Source organism: Rhipicephalus microplus, chromosome X, assembly GCF_043290135.1.
Source record: "Rhipicephalus microplus isolate Deutch F79 chromosome X, USDA_Rmic, whole genome shotgun sequence".
NCBI lineage: Eukaryota > Metazoa > Arthropoda > Arachnida > Ixodida > Ixodidae > Rhipicephalus > Rhipicephalus microplus.
In genome coordinates this window covers 444193805-444215176 of record NC_134710.1, presented here as the reverse complement: position 1 = coordinate 444215176, position 21372 = coordinate 444193805, and the positions used below count along the sequence as shown (strand labels likewise).

The 21372-nt window shown below is 47.0% G+C and overlaps 1 protein-coding gene and 1 long non-coding RNA gene across 3 annotated transcripts in view; one reads left to right on the top strand and one right to left on the bottom strand.

Annotated features, from left to right (window-relative positions):
- LOC142776614 (uncharacterized) overlaps positions 1 to 21372 on the top strand; it is a 52821-nt gene that overhangs the window by 9810 nt on the left and 21639 nt on the right. Inside the window, exon 3 of one of the 2 annotated variants that reach the window (XR_012887679.1) lies at positions 2923 to 3051. The exons of the other annotated variant lie outside the window; for it this stretch is intronic. This is a non-coding gene — a long non-coding RNA (uncharacterized LOC142776614). Of the gene's footprint in view, positions 1 to 2922; positions 3052 to 21372 lie in introns of those variants that run through there. 2 annotated transcript variants of the gene reach the window in all.
- Positions 1263 to 20012, bottom strand: LOC142776613 (uncharacterized). Its single transcript, XM_075880579.1, has 6 exons — positions 19172 to 20012; positions 4419 to 4521; positions 3968 to 4049; positions 3843 to 3884; positions 3591 to 3706; positions 1263 to 3150 (listed from the first exon to the last, which is right to left on the bottom strand). Exons 1-6 carry the CDS (start codon positions 19336 to 19338, stop codon positions 2902 to 2904), a joined length of 759 nt encoding a protein of 252 aa, XP_075736694.1. The 5' UTR covers positions 19339 to 20012; the 3' UTR covers positions 1263 to 2901.

Here is a 21372-nt window from a genome sequence, read left to right as displayed (position 1 = left end):
CCGACACGGCGAGTTTCATGTCCAGAAAGGGCTATTATGCCCTGAACGTCATGATCGTAAGTACCGTTCGGATCCTTTCTCACTCGTTCATCGGAGTAGCTGTTCAGTTTTGACGTCGGAGCTGGGAAAAATACCAATTCAAAGAATAAGGGAGAACATGCGGAGAAATGGGTGCGTGCTAGTTGGTGGCTCGCATGGCCTCGGTTATCATAAGTGGCAAGTGTTTGTGTAAGTGAGCCAGTTGTATTTTGTGTCTTCGTTCTGGCATGCATGCGCAATGAGGTTGAGCATTTTGAAGGTAATCAGAATATGGGCTGTAGTCGTAGCAGAATTATACACACGATAGGGAAGTATTTCAAACACGAAAGTACTTATAACCACAATTGCATGGGCTAGCTGTGGTATGTACGAGTGTTCTTTCCCAATAGCATGGCGTAGGTTTTCATTAATCGATCATTCAGTGGAAGTCGTAGCCATGTGTACAGGGGAATGGTCATTGCCCCCTTCCCTCCTCAGTTGCTACACCCTGTCCCTGTGTTCCCCTCTAGGTGAAACTGCCTGTACCAATGACTGTACTAGTATGCATTGTTTCCGGCTTATGTGTAGAAAGTTTGGAGCATAGATGCAGTACTATTTTGTATAACTCATTGCAGGTGTGCAACGCGCGACTGCGCATCCTTGTCGTGGACTCACGATTCCCAGGTTCGTGTCACGACTCCTGGGTTTGGGAACACAACCCTTTGCGTTCACGCCTAGCTGCACAGCTGCAGCCTGGCGAATATCTGCTTGGTAAGTATTAATGTGAACTAACTGGGGTAGAGCACTCAGCCGCCATTTTTCTATTGCAGGAGACGCAGGGTATCCCCTCGAGCCATGGCTCCTCGTTCCAGTCCCTGGCAGTCACCCCGGCAACACTTCCGAAGGCCGATTCAACAAGGAGCACGCATCCATGCGCAATGCTGTGGAAAGATGTATCGGAGTGTTAAAGAGCAAGTTCCGCTGCTTGCAGCACTTTCGAACGATGCTCTACAACCCCGATCGAGCAGGGCAAATTATTTATGCTTGCGCTGCTCTCCACAACATTGCAAATTGGACGCGGGGGACTGGACCTTGGATGAGTATGTTGGGGACATGCCACCAGCTGAGGATGACGATGGGGAGCCAGGAGAGAGCCATGTGCTCACACCGCGCAACGTGCTGCTCAAAGGACAGCAGCAGCGCAGCGCTGTCGTGGGCTTTTTTTGAAGTGCACAGGAACGCAGTAAGCTGTCATATCACACACATAATGTATTCATACTAATTCCAGTGCACACAGGCAAGACAGGGCCGTGTTTGCCACAACACAAAGTACTTACTCGTGCTTCAACATGATTCATGGAGGCAATGGGAAAATGTTGCATTTTCTTTAAATGTCACATGAAATAGGCAACGGAAACACCTTTTTCTATATCAGTGATCACAGTCAGAACAGACTAGATTGGAGCAAGCGCATATGAGGGGCACCCTGTGCTGACCGTTGCCATCAAAAGATTGCAGCACGTCACACAACTCAAATGCAGCAACGTCACACAACTTCTTTCACGAAAACGCATAAAAATTGTAGTTACATTAGAAACATGTTGCAAGAACGCATGATACGTATGTCCGTCTCTTCTCATAGTCATTGACTGAAAACATTCAATTGAACACGCTAGGCTTGCCGAGCACAATGCCGTGCCGGCTTTTTGTTCATTGTCCTCAGCATTGTATAAATATTTAAATAATATTTCATTTGATTTGAATTCCCGACTAGAGTTATACTGCAATGCTACAAAATACGTAAATCAAAGCAGCAAATAACATGTGGGTTGTTTTTTTTTTTTTTTTTTTTTTTTTTTCCCAGAAATACAAAGATTCTGGCGGTTTTGATGACATACGGCATGAATATTTGGATCAGCAATCTCGCTGCTCCCAAAGCATACCACGTTGAAAATTAATTCCTGCAATGAGTAATTTACAAAGAAAACTAGATGAAAACCGTCGCTGGCATGTTGCTGTAATGATGACCAATTTCATTAGTGAAACTGTGCGACATACCCACTTGCTAGTTTAGTGATCTCAAAAAAGACTTGGTTGTAGTTTTACCTTAGCCTCATTGCACTGAAATGACAATATCACAGTGTAAGCAATTTTCGGCAGGTAAACATGCTTCATAAAGAATGCAGCGAGCTGCGAAACAGTGTGAGGCTAAAAGATATCACAGTCCAACACTATGTGGTAATGCTGCATAAAAAGCGCAGTGAGCTAGAAAACAGTGAGGCAACACAAATATCACAGTGCTAAACATATTCACAAAAAATGTCAGCTATACGCTCTTGGTCTTTGTGTGGATGACTAGACACCTTTAAGATGGTGGGGGGGAGGGGGGAGACGCTGCCTCACGAGTAGGTCGAACATAAACTGAGAAACGCATATAGCGAACATCAAAATAGATAAAAGACATGTGAGGAAAAAAATGCTGTACTCCTTGTACAAAGTAAATGCTAACTTAAAGCTAGTCATATGTATTGAATGTAAAAAAACAACGTATGAAATAGTACGTTGACTGCAACACGTAAACATATAAAAACTAATAAACCAATAATGCATGATGAATATTTAAAACATTAAAAACATGATGTAAAACTTAAAATAAACGCATATATCGAACATCAAAATAGATGAAAGACATGTGAAGAAAAAAATGCTGTACTCCTTGTACAAAGAAAATGCTAACTTAAAGCTAGTAATATGCATTAAATGCAAAAAAAACAACGTATGAAATAGTACCTTGACCGCGACACGTAAACATATAAAAACTAATAAACCAATAATGCATGATACATTTAAAACATTGAAAACATGCTGTAAAACTTAAAATAACTATGTGGCTTTTTCCCGCAGAGGGCCCTCAGCCATGGTCCGGTCCAAGGATTGGACCGCCTGCAGGATGCTCTCCTGCAACGCTTCTGCCCGCTCCTGTGCTGCTGCCGCCCGATCCTGTGCTGCGGCCGCCTGCTCCTTTGCTGCGGCCGCCCGCTCCTGTGCTGCGGCCGTCCGCTCCTGTGCTGCTGCCATACGCCGCGCTAAAGAAGTCATGTGGATGGCTGATCTTTTGATCCCCCGCACCGCCTGCAATGAATCATCATGGTGGAAATGTTTGCATGAGCTGCTGAAGAACTCTCGACCATCTCGTGGCTCGAAGCTGCTGCTGCGGAGAATTGCAACGTGAACAACAATTTCCCCTCAGTTGAAAATTCATTGGCCTGGTGGCATCCTTTGAAAGTTTGAAGCTTCGTCGTGTACAAGCTATGCCCTCTTCGTTTGGATCAACAAACAATTGCTGGAACTACTCTTCATTCATCTCCTCAAATGCATCTCTTACCATCAAACAGCCCTTTTCAGGGCTAACCAACCTTTTGCCCGGCAGTTTATCATTGCAGATGTCAGATACCGTGCCCTCAATACAATGCATGTTTCTTATTTACGCCCAAGTTGGTTTCAGTCGTCATAACAGAGCATCAAAAATGTTCACACCCTTTACGTAAAATTTAAACAAACGGTCTACTCACATCAAGCAACTTCTCAGTCAGCTCGAGGCTCTGGTCGCACTGGGAAGACACCCGCAACAAGGTGTCGGTGCGCCGTGGCCTCTGTCGACGGCGAAGCCGCACAGGAGGCTGAGACACTGAAAACATGCAGCATTTTCGTCACCACATGGTGTGGTAGGCTTTAAGTCTATGGCCATGTTGTGGATAATTGGGCAATTCGAATAACATACGAGAGGTTATTTTCTCAAAACACTTTGATGATCAATAACTTACCCGGTGCAGCGGGGCCGCTTTCAATGTAACTTGGGGGGCCTTCTGTGGAGTAAAGAATAAAAGTTCACGAACTGGGGGCACATATGTCCTATAATCAATAAAACACTAAGTTCTCAGATGCTTACGTGTCGCTGTGTCACTGTCACCTGCAGTCGCTTCAGTGGCTTCCACCTCGACCTCCACTGCAGGAGCGGGAACATCCGCCTGCTGGAAAGTGTCGTGGGCATAATCTTTCAGAAAAAGGGTATTTGTTACTCTGGCTATTTACAACCTTACCTACTAAACATCTGCGGAAATGTTCTGCAGCTATTCAGTGGTCATTGATATCACGTATTACCATTTTAGTGCATGCACTTGCCCGCAGGCATTTTGTGTCTGTTTGAAAATAAATACGCCTTTTACTGCAAGGGCTGCAAAGTGAGATTTCAGTTGACAAACCTACCTGCTTTTGAATTCTTTTTCCTGCACTATCTTACTGTTGAACAAGGTTCCCCTAAAGGCACCCCTTACAAAATGGGAAAACTCTGTCATGGCACCGCTCAGGAACCCGTGATACTGCGGCGGCAGAGTGCTTACCTGTTGATATTCGAGGGAAGCGAAGACGCCACCGAAGCGTGCCAACCCGATAAGTTGCAACACGCGACCACGGAAGCCTGGCAGACGACCCCCTCCAGTGCCCCTGGAAATATACACCAATGTCAAAGAACAAATCGCCCGCACATTCGACGGTCACTCCCGTTTGTGCCTCCTTGATGGCGGCGGCGTCACGGCGGGCCTTGTGCACCTGCCTGCGCCACCAAGCCTGCCACTCATCCACGCTTTTCTGCGCAGGGCCTTCAAGGTTCAGCGCGTCGCTGAGCTCTTGCCACAGCCGCCGCCGGTCGGCGACCGTGACGCCATGCTGCAGCTCAATGGCTTTCGCCGCGAGCTGCGGATGTTCAGTCATGAAGGCGAGCACCAGCGCGCGCTGACCCTCGGAAACGCGGATGAGCCGCTGCTACTGCTGGCTAGCGGTGCCGTTGCCCTCCGCCATGACTACGCTCGACCGAGCCAACGACTTCGAAAGTTGCGCCGTTTAGTAGTGGAGTTTTGAAAACAGTAACTGCTTGAAACAAAGTTGTACCTAGCGCCATCACTAACCGTCCCGCTAAATTTAGCGTTGTTTAGAACAATAACAGAAAAAATACGTTTGGATTGTATAGTGTTCCTTATTAAACAATTGAAAACTAGTGCCAACACATTTTAATAGTGCGAAATAATAGGCAAACACTTCTGAACATGTTACAAACACTTTTTACTTTGCTATACGGCCCCCAAGTCAACGTCAAAATGATGACGCAAGCCTCCATTTCCCTCATTGGCTGTTCACTTCCTTTCGTCCTCGCGACCTTTGCGGACCGCCCACTTTTTGACGTCACCGACAGACCGCCTCCGTCCGAATTTGGAATTTTTATATAATAACCTGAACACGGCGACATCACAGGAATTAAGAAAAGCGGCAGCAACTTGCGTATGAATCACTTTCTAACAACAGAAAGCGACCATGACCCCACTGGCAGAGGCGGTTCTCGCCATTTCAAACAGATTACAGTCCAATCCAACACCAACATCGGAGAAAAAACATCACGACTAGAATACGATGAACCCGCCACAGACTGTGTGTCACAAGCTAGTGAGGAACTCTACCTGAACCACAAAATAAAGAACGCCCAAATCGCCTGAAAAATGTTTTCCAACACACCACTTTAAAGCCATCTATTCATACACTTTAAGTCAAGTCAGTTTTAAGCGGCTATTGGGTGAACCGAACGCTTTTGCCTCGAAAAGGTTCGTGCCACCGGGTGAACCGAAACACTTCCCTAGACAAATGTCTGTACTACTACAGTCAATACAAACAACACGAGCCGTATCAATCGACAGCCGAAGCGCCAAAGGCAAATGTGATTCCATGTGCATTAGATGCCTGATTGTCGCCCGTGTTTTATCACATGGTCGTTTAGTAGCGCCTGGTTTCGTGTCGGTGACAACTTTCGAGGCAAAAAAAAAAAAAAAAACATTATTGAAGGGATCAAGTGCCACCGCTCCCTGGTATTTTGCGACATGCAGTGATTGTGCGCTGTTCCCGTGGCCATTCGAACGTCGGTCAAAGGAATCTGGCTTACAACACTCCACAGATGATGGCCCTCGCCCGTCACGAACTACTGGCACTGCAAAAAAAAAAAAAAAAAACAAAACAAAACAAAAAACAAAACCTAACGGTAAGTGGGACAGGCTGTTCAGACAGAGTATGCAACTCGGCAGAAGGCTGTTACCGCACTTGGCGGGCGCAATAAAGGTGCAGGCTCATCTATGCCTTAGCGAGTGCCGGACAATGTGCGCGTGATCGATTCGCTTTGTCTGCGCTCAGAGACATGGTGCGTCAGTTTCAGACACAACATTACGAAACAAAAAAAGCAAAAAGGAATCCTCCATAGCGCACCTCGACAGGGACGGAGAAGAGACACGCGCACGCAGAGCGCCGTGTGTGTGCATTCTCTGTCGCTGTCGTGGTGCGCTACGCCTTATGAATGATGAACGCCAATCAACTAGCCTGCAACGCACCTTAGCGAAAAAAAAAAAAAAAGAATTCCGGCGTCTCGAGGACGCGAGTTCGATTTTCGGCTACGTTCATCCGCGACCTTAAATTTTGTATACTTAGGTGGAGGTGCATGCGCTGGAGCACAGGCTTCAGCGTGCAGGGAAACAGCCAGCCCAGCGGCGCACGTGCATGGCATGTCATGTGAAATTATGAGGGTAGTTAGTACTGAAGCTTTACCAACAGCTGAGTCGGGCTCTTTTTAACCACGCACGTTGCATCCGTGGTGTGGCTCAAGTTATGTGGTGCGCATGGGTGTTATGTAAACGGGGGTGTGTGATGCGCATGTTAAGGTTTGTTGCATGTGCGTGATCGGACTCGGGCGCTACACACTGTGCTTGTGTGTGTTGACATTTTGTGGTCCCTGTATCGGAAGTTTGCGTTAAAGTATCGAGAATTTGTGCCCGGTTATTGCGTATGTGTGTATTTTATACGTGGTTATAGTGTGTTTTTGTTTATGAATTGTTTTTTTTTTCAAGTTACGTGCTCCTTCGGCTGATGTTAGCTGGAGTGCGCGTATGGGCGCCGCAAGAGTGTCTGACCTTCTAAATGTTTCTTTGCGCATCTTCTTTGTCCATCTGAAGGAATCCACACAGGAAAGTGGTGTCAGCCTGGCTATAACAACACCTCGTCTTGCTGGTTTAACCATTCTGAATTGTGAGGGCTGCGCTGATTTGGAATGTACTCCTCTTTAAGCCGCTGAAGAGTTAAAACTTGCTTTTTACCTGCTGGTAGTGTGAAAAGATCAATACAGTGATGGTTGAGACGACACTGCTAGTAAAACAGCAGGCCAACGACTACAGTCTGTTTGGAGGCATGTTTATAAATTGGGAGATGAGCATCAACGAGATCGAGTGTGAGCCATTGAGATTGGTGCTCTAGTCGGAGATGGAGAAGCATCAGGTTGTTTTGAGAAATAGGGAGGATGAACGCTGAAACCGTTGCTTCGGGAGGAGTGGAAACAGTTTGAAGTCCTATGGGATGATGTAGTGTACAAGCCCAACCTGGGCTTTTAGAAGGGAAGTGCCTGCTGGATGGGAGTTGTGCTATTTCGAATAGCGGAGTCTGCTTGGGTAGACAGCACAACCTTTGTGTGATGTGTAGAGCACTGAGTGCGGAAAAAGAATGAAGAGAGCCTGATATTTGTGCCTTTACTGTATGGAAGAGGAGATGGCGGAGGTTCACGAGATAGTCTTGCCCATTAGCTGGACTGAAACGGAAAGGACAGGACACTCCTTTGGAGTAGGAACCATGCTGGGTCATTCTTTCAAGCTGTTCACCAATGCGAGGCCCCTCTTCCTGGGTGGTGAAGAACAAGGCTTGGTGGAGCGGGGGGCACAGATAGCGCTTCCACCACTGATGGTGCCTTGGACCTGCCACCTGGAAATGCTGGGTGTGTCAGCCCAGCAAGGTTAGTGCATCTTCATGTATGAACAGGGAAATGCCATAAGTGTGCAGCACAAATGGGCCTTCCGGGGTAAGTACTCGGCACATGCTCGTCGGCCTCGAGGAGGCGCATGCCATGATTTTTGGTGGCCAAAACACGATGAGTTGTGTGGACCAAGTGACGTGTGGTGCCACAAACATGCAGATGTTTCCCCCAAAGAGAGGCGCAAATGCCGGGCTTTGAGGTTGCCTGCCGCCACGCAGCAGACAGAGTCGAAGGGCCATTAGTTTTTATTTTGGCGATCTCCACTTCAGGTGCTGTTCCGAAAAGGAAAAGGCCCATTGCTTTCGGCAGGAACAGAAAGGTTTTGTTCCAGCTGATGGAAGGGCAGCTTCACAAGGGCTGTGCTCGGCAATATATTTGGAGGACAACATCCGGCAGTCCCTGGAAGCCGTAGTAGTGCCCATTAGGGCCTATGCTGGCTCTTTGGAGATACCCAACGGGAGTCTTACCCTGGAAAGCCCTACGGCGCAGCTTTGCGGCCTGTGGACTTAGTGGCTGCAGAAAGCAGTGTGGTGTTTTTTTTTTTTTTCTTATGCATGCCTTCACGGATGGAGAATCTGGCAGCTAAACTCTCATTACTGGGTGTAGGGCATCTGATGAAGATAAATAGACAATAAGGCCAAGAAATGAATAAGGGACATTATTAGAAGTAATCATGATATAAATATGAAGTTAAAGTGGACAAAAAAAGACAGCTTGCCATCGGTACAACCTTTAGACAATGCGTCCAATGCTTTACAAAGCGAGCTACACTGGCATTCGTCCTGCTGTCCACCATATGAGGCATTTTTGTGCCTCTTAACATGTGAGGGTTAGCCAGTGGCACTGACTAACACTCCCTGACAGAAATGTACACAGTAGCAGAATCGGGCTCATGGAGCACCTCCTGTGCAGCGCAGGGCAGAAGGTGGCATACCTATGTGTAGTTTAGGGTGTCTGTGTTAGACAGCATATGCATATGTGTGAAAGCTTCTTCTATTGTGTACTGTTTTGTCCCGATGACTACTCAAAACGCAGCAAGCGTGAAAGTTTGGAGAGCACCCAGAGACGGCACAATGCAGAGCCAGATTTCTTCCCTGCTTCTGGCGAAAATCGTTGCCGTGCTTCATGAGATGGGTGTTGAGGCGTCGCCCACTCTTGCTGATGTGCGTTCTCCTATAGGACATAGGGGACTTCATTCACAACACTAACAGTACACTTACAAACTGATGAGTGTGTCTTGTTGATTGATTGATTTGTGGGGTTTAACGTCCCAAAACCACCATTTGTGTGTCTTGTGCTGCACAGAGCATTTTCATGTCTTTCCCTATTCGCAAGTTCGCACAATCGCCCTGGGTGCCGAAAATGCCACAGTTAGTTACATACATACTAATGTTGATCTCTGTTGATGGTGATCTCTCTTTTTAAAAATCTATGGCATTGCAGCTGTAGAATGAAAAATGTGTGAAGCCAAGTCTACTCTCATTTTTGACAATTTATTTGGGAACATATGTGCTTTCGTAATCTTTGTTGTGACTTTCAAGATAACACTATAGCTGTCTATTTTCTACATTGTAGATGCATGCTCCTAGTGTGCCAGAAAAATGTTTCATGTAGGAGTTTTATGTCTTTTTTCACTGGTCATCACCACAGAGCAAGTTTCTGGCTCTGTGGTGACTAATTCAGACTTTACTTGTTGAATTGAAGTGCATATACACATTTAACGGGTCATTTCGAATCATTTCACTTTCGCGTCAAATTATCTGCTCTTGCACTAAGGCTCGTATTCGGGCAGAAGTAGCCTGCATCACATGTATTGTGTATTGTGCCGAGGCATAGCTTCTGGTACTGGCTTGTGTCATGTGTTTGTGCACTGCCTTAAGCTTGAGGAGTGCAAAAGTGCCTGCTGGTAATAATAAAAAGCTTCTGTTTTGTGGGTGTTCAGATGCACATGTCTTTTACATGTAACTTGATTCTCGTATCAAGAGTGCAGAATAGGCTCTTTGTCCTTTACAAATGCGGCATGTGGATGTGACAGTAGGCAGGGTGCCGGGCCACATCTCCTTTCCTTAAGCGACTACCCCATTACAGTTGGGCACAGAGACTCCATGGCTGGAAGGGGTGGCTGGAGCTCTCGATGATGTCTGCACTGAAGCATCATCGGCTGGCACGCTCAGTGAATTATTGCTGTCGGTTCCGTACAGGTCACCTCATTAGCACGTAGCTCCATTGTAGAGGGCATCTTGCAGTCCTGCTACTGTCGACGTCTCTAAATCTTTACCGTGAGTGTTGAAGAGTAATGGGGAGGGGATCAGTTGTGTTTTCTTTTCTGAGGCCGGCAATGGAACGAGCATGTTTCTGTGACAACTCTTGTGTCCGTGCTGTGTTCAGACCCAGTGAGAGAGCAGGGTGTCTGCTCAAGAATCAAGAAAGTTTATTTCCAGCAGTAGTTGCTGAGGGTCAGCCTAGGCAAAAATAGGTGAAAGTGCAGCTTGAGTGAATGTGCCTGGGGCCCAAACACAAGGCAGTTTTCACAAATTTTTGTCTATGTATACGTACATAATCAAGCTTATTTTGACTAACATAACAGACAAATTAAGGAGACAACAATACTGGTAACCATATAACATACACTTTAAACATGTGAAAACAGAACAGGTTATTGTGTTGAAAAATATACATCATAGACTACATTTAAACATACTTGCTTTTAACTATTTTATATTGCTACGTAAACTTATAGCGCATGTACTTAGAAGTTATGACGCTATACAATCAACGAAATGTGTAGTGGTATGAACTGATAATTCTGCTTAGTGTAGTTCAGGCGTAAAAAAAATCTTGTAGCTTTTTTTGTTTACCAATGTTGCTAAAATTGGCACCTTGTTTCTGATATTTGTTGAAAAAGATACGATTTATAAAGGCTGTGATTGTTGCGTGCCATGGCGGTACCAACCATTTCTTGTGGCTTCTGGTTATAGAATTGCCAGATATTTTTTTCTAACTGTAGTTCTTTTTAAAAAGCTCTTAATGATTTCATTTGAAAAGAAAGAAGAGGATAATAGCTGGTACTGATAAAACAGTGGGGCTTTTATTACTTCATAGCAAAGAAATAATTCTGAAGGGGGATGAGTATAAGAAATGTGAGAGATGCATTGTAATGCTTTTATCAGTAACATAGAATTCTGCACAGATTTGTCAACGTAGTTCTTCCAAATACAGATGTGCAATAGTTGTGTAGTTATCCGCACCTCGCATTTGAGGTGTGGCGCCCAGACATGGGTGTTTGGAGGGAGAGCTGGTAGCTCTTTGGTTACATAATGATGGTTAAAATTTTGCCTCTGACATTATTTCATTATTTCACTTGGAGATTCCTTTTCATCGCTTGTTGTTGAAATTCCCAGGAAAGAGGAGGGTGGGAAACGTTGGAACTTGAGAGCATAGATGGCGTCCAATGAGCAATTTAGCTGGACTGAAGCCTGTCTGCCCCGGCTAGTCTCGTTAGGCCAGCAGGGCAGGTATGGATAGCTTTTTTTGCAGCTGATGTTTCACTGCTCTAATGGTGTTTTCTGCTTCCCAAATGATGTGTGGGTGAAAAGGGATGCTTGTGGTGTGGTTGAAGCAGCACGATTTTGCAAATTCTATGACTACCGAATTTGAGAACTGCAGGTCGTTGTTGGATACCACTGTCACGTCGATGCCATGACAAGTGGAAATGCTTTTGAGCTGGTTGATGATGGCATTTGCAAATGTGGAAGCCAGGTGTGTGATCTGAGGGTACCTTGAGTGATAGTTTGTACACAACAGCTAATTATTTCCCAGAAGTTGAAAGGAGTCGATCTCCACACTTTACCATGGAAGCTCTGGTGTAGCGGTCTGCAGCAGCAGTTTGGCTCTTTGGGTCAGTTCTTAGCACAGGTTCCTAGTGCAGCTGTAAATCATTGGCTGCATTTTCGATAATTATATAGGCCACTACGCAGACTGCTTTGTCTGCTCTCAGCGTTCCATGCCTTGGTTACCCTCATGTAGGCGAGTTAGAATTTCGCTTCTCAGAGAATGAGGAATCCATAGGTGCATTCTCTACAGCAGGTAGCGACCGATTTCAGGCAGACTTGTTCGGTACTGCCAAAATGGAGTGAGGGGGGCTGGGACACTGCATTTTTTCAGCCATCTGCGGAGGCACAAAAGGCGCTGACAGGCCTCATCTTCCTTTTGAGCTGTCTTCACGAGACCGATGTGCGCAGGCCCACGAGTACACTCTGTACATAGTTTTTTACTTCATCACACACATGAGAATTCCTGCTGTCGAACTGATTTTTGCTGTTGCTGCTCTTGAAAGAGTGTCGGTAGTTGCAATGCTTTTTCCCCTTTAGAGAAAGAGTGTGCCACACTCGCCGCCATGGCTACTGGTGGCTCTTTCCGACATTCCCACGTTTAATTAACATATATACCTGATAAAGTGTACGGAAGGATAGCCCCTGTGGTAGCTCAGTTGACAGAGCATCACACACATTGTTCAAAGGTCGCAGATTCGGTTCCTGCCCATGGCAAGTTATCTTTTCACCCACTGTTCTTTCTTCACATTTACATTACAATTACATCTAGTAACATCTCCTTTCTTTAGTGTGATTGTCTGTAAGATCTCATTAATATTGTGTCTAACAAAGAAAAGGAGCCCTGAAATGTACACTTTTATTCGTGATTTAGTCAAAGTGCACAAGGCGTGTGCAGAAGCATTTAATGTACGGTGGCAGCAGATCAAGAGCCTCTTTTGCAAGAAGGGGATGAAAAGTTGGTGATCTGTTCAAAAGGTTGGCATGAGGCCTCAAAGGTATTCTTGGAACTGTTTGGCTCCCAAAGTAAGAGCCAGTGCTTCTTTTTTTATCTGAGCATGCCGTGTTTTGCCTGGCGTTAGGGATCTTGAGGGGAAGGCTACTGGGCAGTTGTACCTGTAGCATCACTGCGCTAAATGCATAGACTGATGCATCTGCTTAGAGTGTAATGGTATATTCTGAATAGTATTGCAACGAATATGCGTGAACCTACGGGGTGCGGAAAAAGAAGAAGAGTAGTGGAGCGGTGCTTGAACTGTGTGGTTAGGTGAAGTGTTCTAGGCCTGTCTCTTTCACAACGCCATTTCATCTCATCTTTAAATAAACACAGTCACTCGTAACAGTTTGGTGGAAGGTGCCGGGTACATCGATCTGGACGACCCAGCTTTACCAATTTTGCGACGGAGCAGACGCTTGGCAGGCTTGCCACCGCAGCTACCAGACATGGAGGACGCAGGAGCAGGCCATAACAACCTCGTTGCTTATGAGCAACACGCTCACCCACCAGGACAAGCTCGCTGCGGCATGCCGGAACGTCACAAGGACCTTTTCGGGGCAGCCGGATGACGATGTTGAGGACTGGCTCAAGCACTATCAAAGAGTGAGTCGCAGCAACCACTGGAGCACTGCTAAGCAGCTTGGGAACGTGGCGTTTTTTCTCGTCGGCACCGCGTCTTTTTGGTTCGACAACCATGAGAGTGCGTTGACCACATGGAACATTTTCGTGGACGAGCTGAAGAGGTGTTTTGGTGACTCAACAGGTAAGGTCAAACAGGCGGAGCAAACGCTTTCACGCAGAGCTCAGTTACCTGGCAAAACATGCACCACCTACATTGAGGCCGTCTTGAAGCTTTGCAGAATCGTGAGTGCGACCATGTGTGACGAAGATAAGGTAGGTCATCTGCTCAAGGGAATCGCATAAGACGGGTACAATTTTCTTATCATTAAGGAAGACTTACACACATCTTCCGACCTAAGAAGACACTGCCGAGCTTTCGAAGCGCTAAAGAGAAGGAGAGTCCTACCGAAATTTGGACGTCTTGACAATGTGCCCACGATTTCAAGTGTCAACCTTCCATCGCAGAACGACATCTCTTCTCTTATAAGATGAGTGGTTAAGGAAGAACTTGCTCAGCTGCAAGCTGTGGACACCGCCAGTGTCTGCCATCAGTGTGCATTCAACCAACGGCCCCGTGAACCACTGGTACCTCGGATGCGACAGAGCTACTTTGAGCCTCGCCCGAATTACACCGATCGGTTCGAGCGAAGGAGTGAACGGCCACTCGAAAACCAGGAACCCAGGCAAGCTGCATCACAGTCATTTACTCCTCGGCCACCATCGCCTGGCTTTTATCAACCGACGAGGTCTACTTCACCGGGGACGACTAGACACGACACCCGTACTCGCTACAACTGCGGGCTACCTGGACACAGGTAGCCCGCAGGACTTAAATTGGCAAGCTTTCAAGAGCAAAGTACTGTTATCATACGGTCGCTCCAACTGTCGGTGGATGTAAAGAAACCCCACGCCAACTCGTACCCTGACTATTTTGCCAGCATTGACTGTATGATCAACAAGTCACTTTTATCAACTAAACTGTCGCTTCTGCAGGAGGTGATCGCACACTACGCCTCAGTATTTGACTTTGCCCAAGACGAGACGTCTACCGTTACGCCACCGTCTTCATGTACGCAACACCGTCTCTATACAGGCCAAGCACCACCAATACACCGGAAGCCCTATCGCGTATCACCTTCGAAAAGGAAAGTCATTGCTGAGCAAGTTGAAGACATGCTCAAGAAGGGCGTCATACAAGAATCGTGTAGTTCATGGGCAGCTCCTGTCATTCTAGTCAGGAAAAAGGATGATTCATGGAGATTCTGCATAGACTATTTTTGCCTAAATGCCATCACAAAAAAATACGTCCACCCTTTGCCACGTATAGATGACGCTGTGTACTGCCTACATTCTACCTCCTATTTTTCTTCTGTTGGCTTGCGTTCTGGGTATTGGCAAATTCCTATGCATCCCTCAGATAAAGAGAAGATGGCCTTCATAACACCAGACGGTCTCTGAGTTTAACGTTATGCCCTTTGGTTTGTGCAATGCTCCAGAGACATTCGAGAGATTTATGGATACAGTACTCCATGGACTAAAATGGAAAATTTGCATGTGCTCTTTAGGCGACGTGATTATCTACGGCAAGACTTTTCAAGAGCATAACCACCGCTTGTCGCTTGTGTTTGAATGCTTACGCGAAGCTGGCCTTGTTAAACTCAAAGAAGTGCCATTTTGGAGAATTACAAGCCCTCGTATATGGCTTTCTTGTGGATAAAGAAGGCGTGCGACCAGACCCACCGAAGACCGCAGTGGTTCGCAACTTTGAACCACCACCAACATGGAAGAACCTGCGAAGTTTTCTGGGTCTGTGCTCATATTTCCGCCGATTTATTAGGAACTTCGCACAACTTGCTTCCCCACTGACTTCCCTTCTTCATAAAGACACACCGTACTTGTGGGATGATAAATGTGAGGCTTCATTTCAACAGCTAAAGTTTTTATTGACTTCAGGACCCATCCTAAAGCATTCTGATCCAGAATCTTTGACTGAACTTCATACTGATGCTAGTGGGCTTGGTGTTGGTGCTGTGCTGGTCCAATTCTGCAACAGCCGTCAGCACGTCGTAGCATATGCCAGTCGGACACTGGCCCGAGCAGAGAAGAACTACACCGTCACCGAGCTCGAGTGCTTAGCAGTCGTCTTCGCCATTCAGAAGTTCGAACCGTATCTGCATGGCCGCGAGTTCACAATAGTGACCGATCACCACTCACTATGCTGGCTTGTGGAACTTCGCGACCCGTCTGGCCAGTTGGGCGTTGCGCCTCCAAGAGTACAGCTTTTCTGTGACCTATAAGAGCGGACGATGTCACACAGATGCCGACTGCTTATGCCGCCTTCCTTCAGTACACACCAACGCTGACGACGATGGCATTGATGACTATTAAGTTTCTGTCTCGTCCGACTTCCCAGATACCAGCAGCTTCAAACGTGAGCAGCAGCGAGACCCTGCTCTGAAACCCTTGCTCTAAGCTGCAAATAACTCCGTCGACAAGCACTTTAAAATTTCAAACGGCTTGCTGTATAAAAGAAACTATTCAGCCGACGTCCTCCCGTCGCTTCTAGTGGTGCCGGAAAGCCTGCGCCAGGTCGTCCTTCATTCTATGCACGATGACATAACATCCGGTCATCTCGGTTTCACACGTTCGCTACATCGACTACGTGAGAGGTTCTACTGGCCGAAAATGTGGAAGACCACAAAACAGTACGTCGCCAGCTGCGCTATATGTCAGCGCCACAAGCGATCCACCACTGCACCGGCAGGTTATTTGCAGCCCACCCCTCCACCGAGATCCCCTTTTGAAAAAGTCTGCATCGACTTGCTCGGACCCCTTCCTAAGACCCCATCGGGCAACCGATATGTTATAACATTTATAGATATTTATAAGTGTTATAGGATTATTTAACGCGTTATACGGAAACGGACACACTGACATCGGCCACAGCAGCCGCTGTTTCTTCTTTTCTGTTACAACGGGTCATACTGCATCATGGTGCTCCACGGGTTATCATCAGTGACTGTGGATGACAATTTATCGCAGATGTGGTTGAAGAAATTTTGCGCCTCTGTGGCTCCTCTTATCGCCACTCCACCCCTTACCATCCGCAAACTAACGATCTCACTGAGAGAACAAATCGAACTCTCACGAATATGCTATCGATGTACGTTGATGCTGACAACAGGAACTAGGACGCCGTCTTACCGTTTGTTACTTACGCGTATCACACCGCCAAGCATGAAGTTACTGAACATTCGCCCTTCTTTCTGCTTTACGCACAAAATCCACGGAGTTTTCTGGATACTCTATTACCTTTCTCGCATCAGGAAGATCTGTTCATCGCTCCGACGTTGCATCGGGCTGAAGAAGCCCGTCAACTAGCGCGCCTTCGAACATTGTCTTCTCAAGAACACAGCAAGAGTCGCTACGATGCCAAGCATATTCCCGTAGAGTTTGCTCCTGGCGACTACGTTTGGCTGTGAACTCCAGTTCCTAGAAAAGGATTGTACCGGAAGTTTCTAGCAAACTATTCCGGCCCATTCGTGATAGTCACTCGTCTCAGTGACGTGAATTACGTTGTCGCCCGAGTCACAGCCAATAACCGGCGTTCGCACACTACGCAAATTGTTCACGTAGCCCGTCTCAAACAGTACCATTATAGGCCTATTTAAATAGCTCGGCGAGCTTCGTCTGCCGCCGGGGGAAATGCAATGAAGATGCGCGAGCCTATGGGGCGCGGAAGAAGAAAAAGAGTAGTGGAGCGGCGCTTGGACTGTGTGGTTAGGTGAAGCGTTCTGGGCCTGTCTCAGAAGTACGCTGCTCTTTCACCACGCCATTTCTCCTCATCTTTAAATAAACACAGTGACTTGTAACAGTATTTTGCCTAGCACTGGTCCAAACAGATGAAGTTCTTGATGTTTTTGAAAACTTTTTTCTGAGTGCGGCACCCTGTCTACTCCTATGTTTCCTTAAGAAGGATGCAAAGCGTGGCTGTCTTTTTGACGAGATTTGGCAGAAATCTTGCCAGATGGTCCACCATTCCGAAGACCCGGCAGACTGCGGCAGTGTCTGTAAAGGGTGGGGGAAACTTGATGGTGATTGTAGCTTCGTGTGGCGCACGCACCGCACACAGAACACGACGCTGGAGCGCCAGCCGACACGAGGTACGCGGCAGCCGGTAGCCAAGCAGGAACTCCCTTTATGTACACAAGCATGCTATTATATACACATGTACAACGCCTCCTAGGGGCAAGCCGACCTGTTCCGAAACGACACCACATCTTTTCCCCCTTGAAATGAAAATGATGTGGGGTCCTCCACGCAACCAACGCACAATAATACAATGCACAAAATACACAGAAGAATAAGAAATTTTGCAACATAACGCATGAAGAATTACATACGAAAATACAAAGGTAATGCACACTTGACAAGGAATCGCAAGCACACATTGCACGTAGCACAATGTAAGATACGAATGTACGGCAGGCACATCATCAACCCAAGAACGCAACACGAAAGCAAGGCAAAGTGCGAAATATATGGCCCATCATCCCCTCCCCCGAAAGAGGATGTCCGCATAGTCGCTGTCCTGTTTGTGTCTACGGCGCACACGCCTGTACCGGTGCCATTCCCACAGGAGGTGGCTGGACTGTCGTCGCCCACAGCAGTCCAGTGGAGCGAGAGAATAGGCCCATGAACTCTGCATCCAGGGTACTTTCGGCATAGTAGGGGCCGGAACAAGCAGGTAATGATGCTCCAATGAAGCCTGGCTCGGCCCCACCGATGCAGAAGCCGCTCAGAAAGCAGGAACGGGCAAGGTTGGCGTAGCCGCGACCAGCGGAAGCACCTCAGCAGCACGGGGAATAGGGACTGACTCCGGAATCACGGCTGGAACGCTTGGCGAATGCACCTCCGGTGGACACTGAATTGAAACAGTCTCGCTAAGATGATCGTCAGTCTAAAGAAGTACTGCCGGCGCAGCATGCAGAATGGGAGCAGGCACAAGCGAAGGATGGACAGCTGATACAGGAAGAGTATAATCAGCAGTGGCAGACCGGATCGGAACAGTCATCCTCGCAAGAGCACTCTCAGTCGAATCAGGTGGAACCATAGTACGCTCAGCTGCCTGCAACACGACAGGAGCAGGCGCCTCAGAAGCACGACCAGCTGGGACGCTAACAGGTGCAGCACAAGCGAGCACGTTCCCAGTCCGAGCAGGGATCGTTGCTGAATGTGAAGTTGAAGTATGGCCCTGTAGAATTTGCGAAGTTTCCGCTGACATCGGGGGGGCCGATAGCACAGCAGAGTTGGTAGCATAACGTTGTAGCAGTATGGGTCGAGGACGAACTCTGCGGCATTGATGCTCGCGGTCCGTAATCAAGTCGACCTGCCAAGCAGCCAGCTACTTAAACGCGCGGTCGACGCGCTCCTCTTACTTGGCATGTTCTAACGCTGCCTGGACTATGAAAGCGTTCCCCAGGGCATTGCAGGAACGGAGGTGGTGGAATTGCGGGGAACATGCTGCTGCCGACACAGACCAGATGCGGAAATAAATGTAGAGTCGCCCCACGAGTAAAAGTCCGCAGTCCCGTAAATCTGACGAAATATCTTTAGGTAGCATCATGAATGTGAGCCGCACAGCAGAAGAAAGTAGAACGAAGAATGGCTCACATTCCGGCAGGATAGACGCGGAGCAATGCAGGTATAGTCTCGGTGTGTCAAAAGCAGGTAATCTTCAGGAAGTGCCGCATCGGTGGAGTAGCTTGCACGGGTGCTGAGTTGACAGCATGAGGAAGAAGGCTCAATGCTCACCTTATTCCCACGATGCTCGTGGATTGCAGATCCTCATTGCCAAAATGTAGTATCGTGCGGCGGACGCGCCGCAGAGAGAACACAGGGCACGGCGCTGAAACGCCGGCCGGCACGAGGTACGCAGCAGCCGGTAGCCAAGCTGGAACTCCCTTTATGCACACAAGCATACTAATATGGATGGATGCTATGAGCGTCCCCTTTATAACGGGGTGGTGACAAGTATGCCACCAGGCTCGACAAAAAAAAAAAAAAAAAAGAAACCTTTTTTCCCCTTTTTTTTTCTTTTTATGTTGGCCTAATGCCTCTACTTCGATAAATTCTATCTTAATGGAAAAAAAGGTAAATTTTCAGCTTAAGTTCTCTGCCATTTACGGCACACTGTTCATATTTTATTTTTCCAATATTTATTTTTGTCCTTTCTCTCTAATTTTCTGCCACCAATACTCTAACCGTCTCTTACTTATTTCAATCGCGGGTGTGTTCAGCTTTCCATTGTTGTCCCTACAACCCAAGGCTTCCTGTAGGCTCGTGCCCAAACGTACACCTGGGAGGATATCTCCACATTCAATCAGAACATGCTCCGCCGTTTCTTTATCTTTCCCGCAGCATGTGCATTGTTCTTCTTCTTTACTGAATCTTGCTTTATAACTACGCGTTCTAAGGCAACCCGATCTCGCTTCAAACAGTAAAGCGCTTCCCCTTGAATTATCGTAAAATATATACACATGTACAACGCCCCCTATGGGCCAGCCAGCCGGTCGCAAAACCGGAACCGAAACCATGACACCACAGTGATGCCCTTGAAGTTTTTAGAGTTGAGATGAAACTGATGAAAACTGATGACACAGCATAGGCAGGTCACCTCCTTCATGCTGAAAGCAGATTTAGAGAGGTTGAGGTTGATTCCAGAGGAAGCAAGCTGGTTGAAAGTCATGTCAAGGTTTCTATCGTGCTCGGCTTTATAGTGGCAAAAGACGAGAATGCCATCCATGAGAGTTGACAACTCCCATTAGTCTGCTCAGGATACCAGACATGTGTTCTTGGAAATATATAATGCTGATGTTATGCCGAGTGGAAGTCATGTGAACCAAAACATCCTACTGGCATTATGAGTGTTGTCAGCTCTTGGCATGCCATGGGGAAACCAATTTGGTGAAAGCCAGAATTCACATCTAGTCTCGAGAAAACAGTTGCCTCACCCGAAAAAGTGAGCATCTGTTCCGCTGACGAGAGAGAAGTCTTTGAGGACCGAAGATTGGAGGCAGGTGAAGTCCACGCATATTCGGAAACCTCCTGAAGGTTTCACTACTGGATCAATGCCAGCGCACCAGTTTGTGGGGCCTTCTTGGGCGGATCAGTCTTTATTAAATTCTTACGATCTCCTGCTTCGCTGCTTTTTGTAGGGGTACAGGAATGCACCTTATCATGGTCACAGAGTACAGCACAGCTGCAGGATTGAGGGTAGTGCTGTATGCACCCAACGCCGCCGAAGAGTTTGGGATGTAGTTCAACATGTTCTGTGGCACAAAGAAGCTTAACGAGTTTCAATTTTCTATGGTAGGTGATCAAAGGAGTGGACATTTCAGCTGTTGCACTACACAGATCACCTTTAAGTCCTCCACGTGATCATCGTATCAAATTTTAAATGATCTGAAGTACCCCGCCACTCGGTCCTATGAGGCTGTTTCTTGCCGGTCCAAGATGTACAGGAATTCTCGTAAAAATAGTCAGCACAACAAAGACTTGAGCATCGGTGTACATCTTTGCGATCAAATTATTCAGGTAGCCATTCAGGTCGATTTCGATAAGTCTAGAGTCGCGCTGAGCCTCAGCGATTTGGTTTCTGACATCAAAAAACATAGCTGAGATTTCTTGCTCCAGTGTTGAGATGTCTCTTGAGGAAACTTTTTGCAGACACGCGTGAAATCACAAATGTTGTTGCAATTTGAGCACTTATCTGTCTTTGGTGGGCACAGAGAACAAAATGAGACAGTCCATTGCAGTAGCCACACAATTGACTACACCTATTTCATGGGGTTTTATGGGGGCATTTGAAGTTTGTGCTTTTGCTTCGATGATTGTGAGAGGCTTTGTCAAGCGAGCCCTGTATATTCTGACTTGAGAGAGAATGGTCTGTGAGGGGCCTCAAGGAGCTGCTGTAGCTGATTGTGTTTGGACTCCTTTAAGAATGCCTTAGTGAG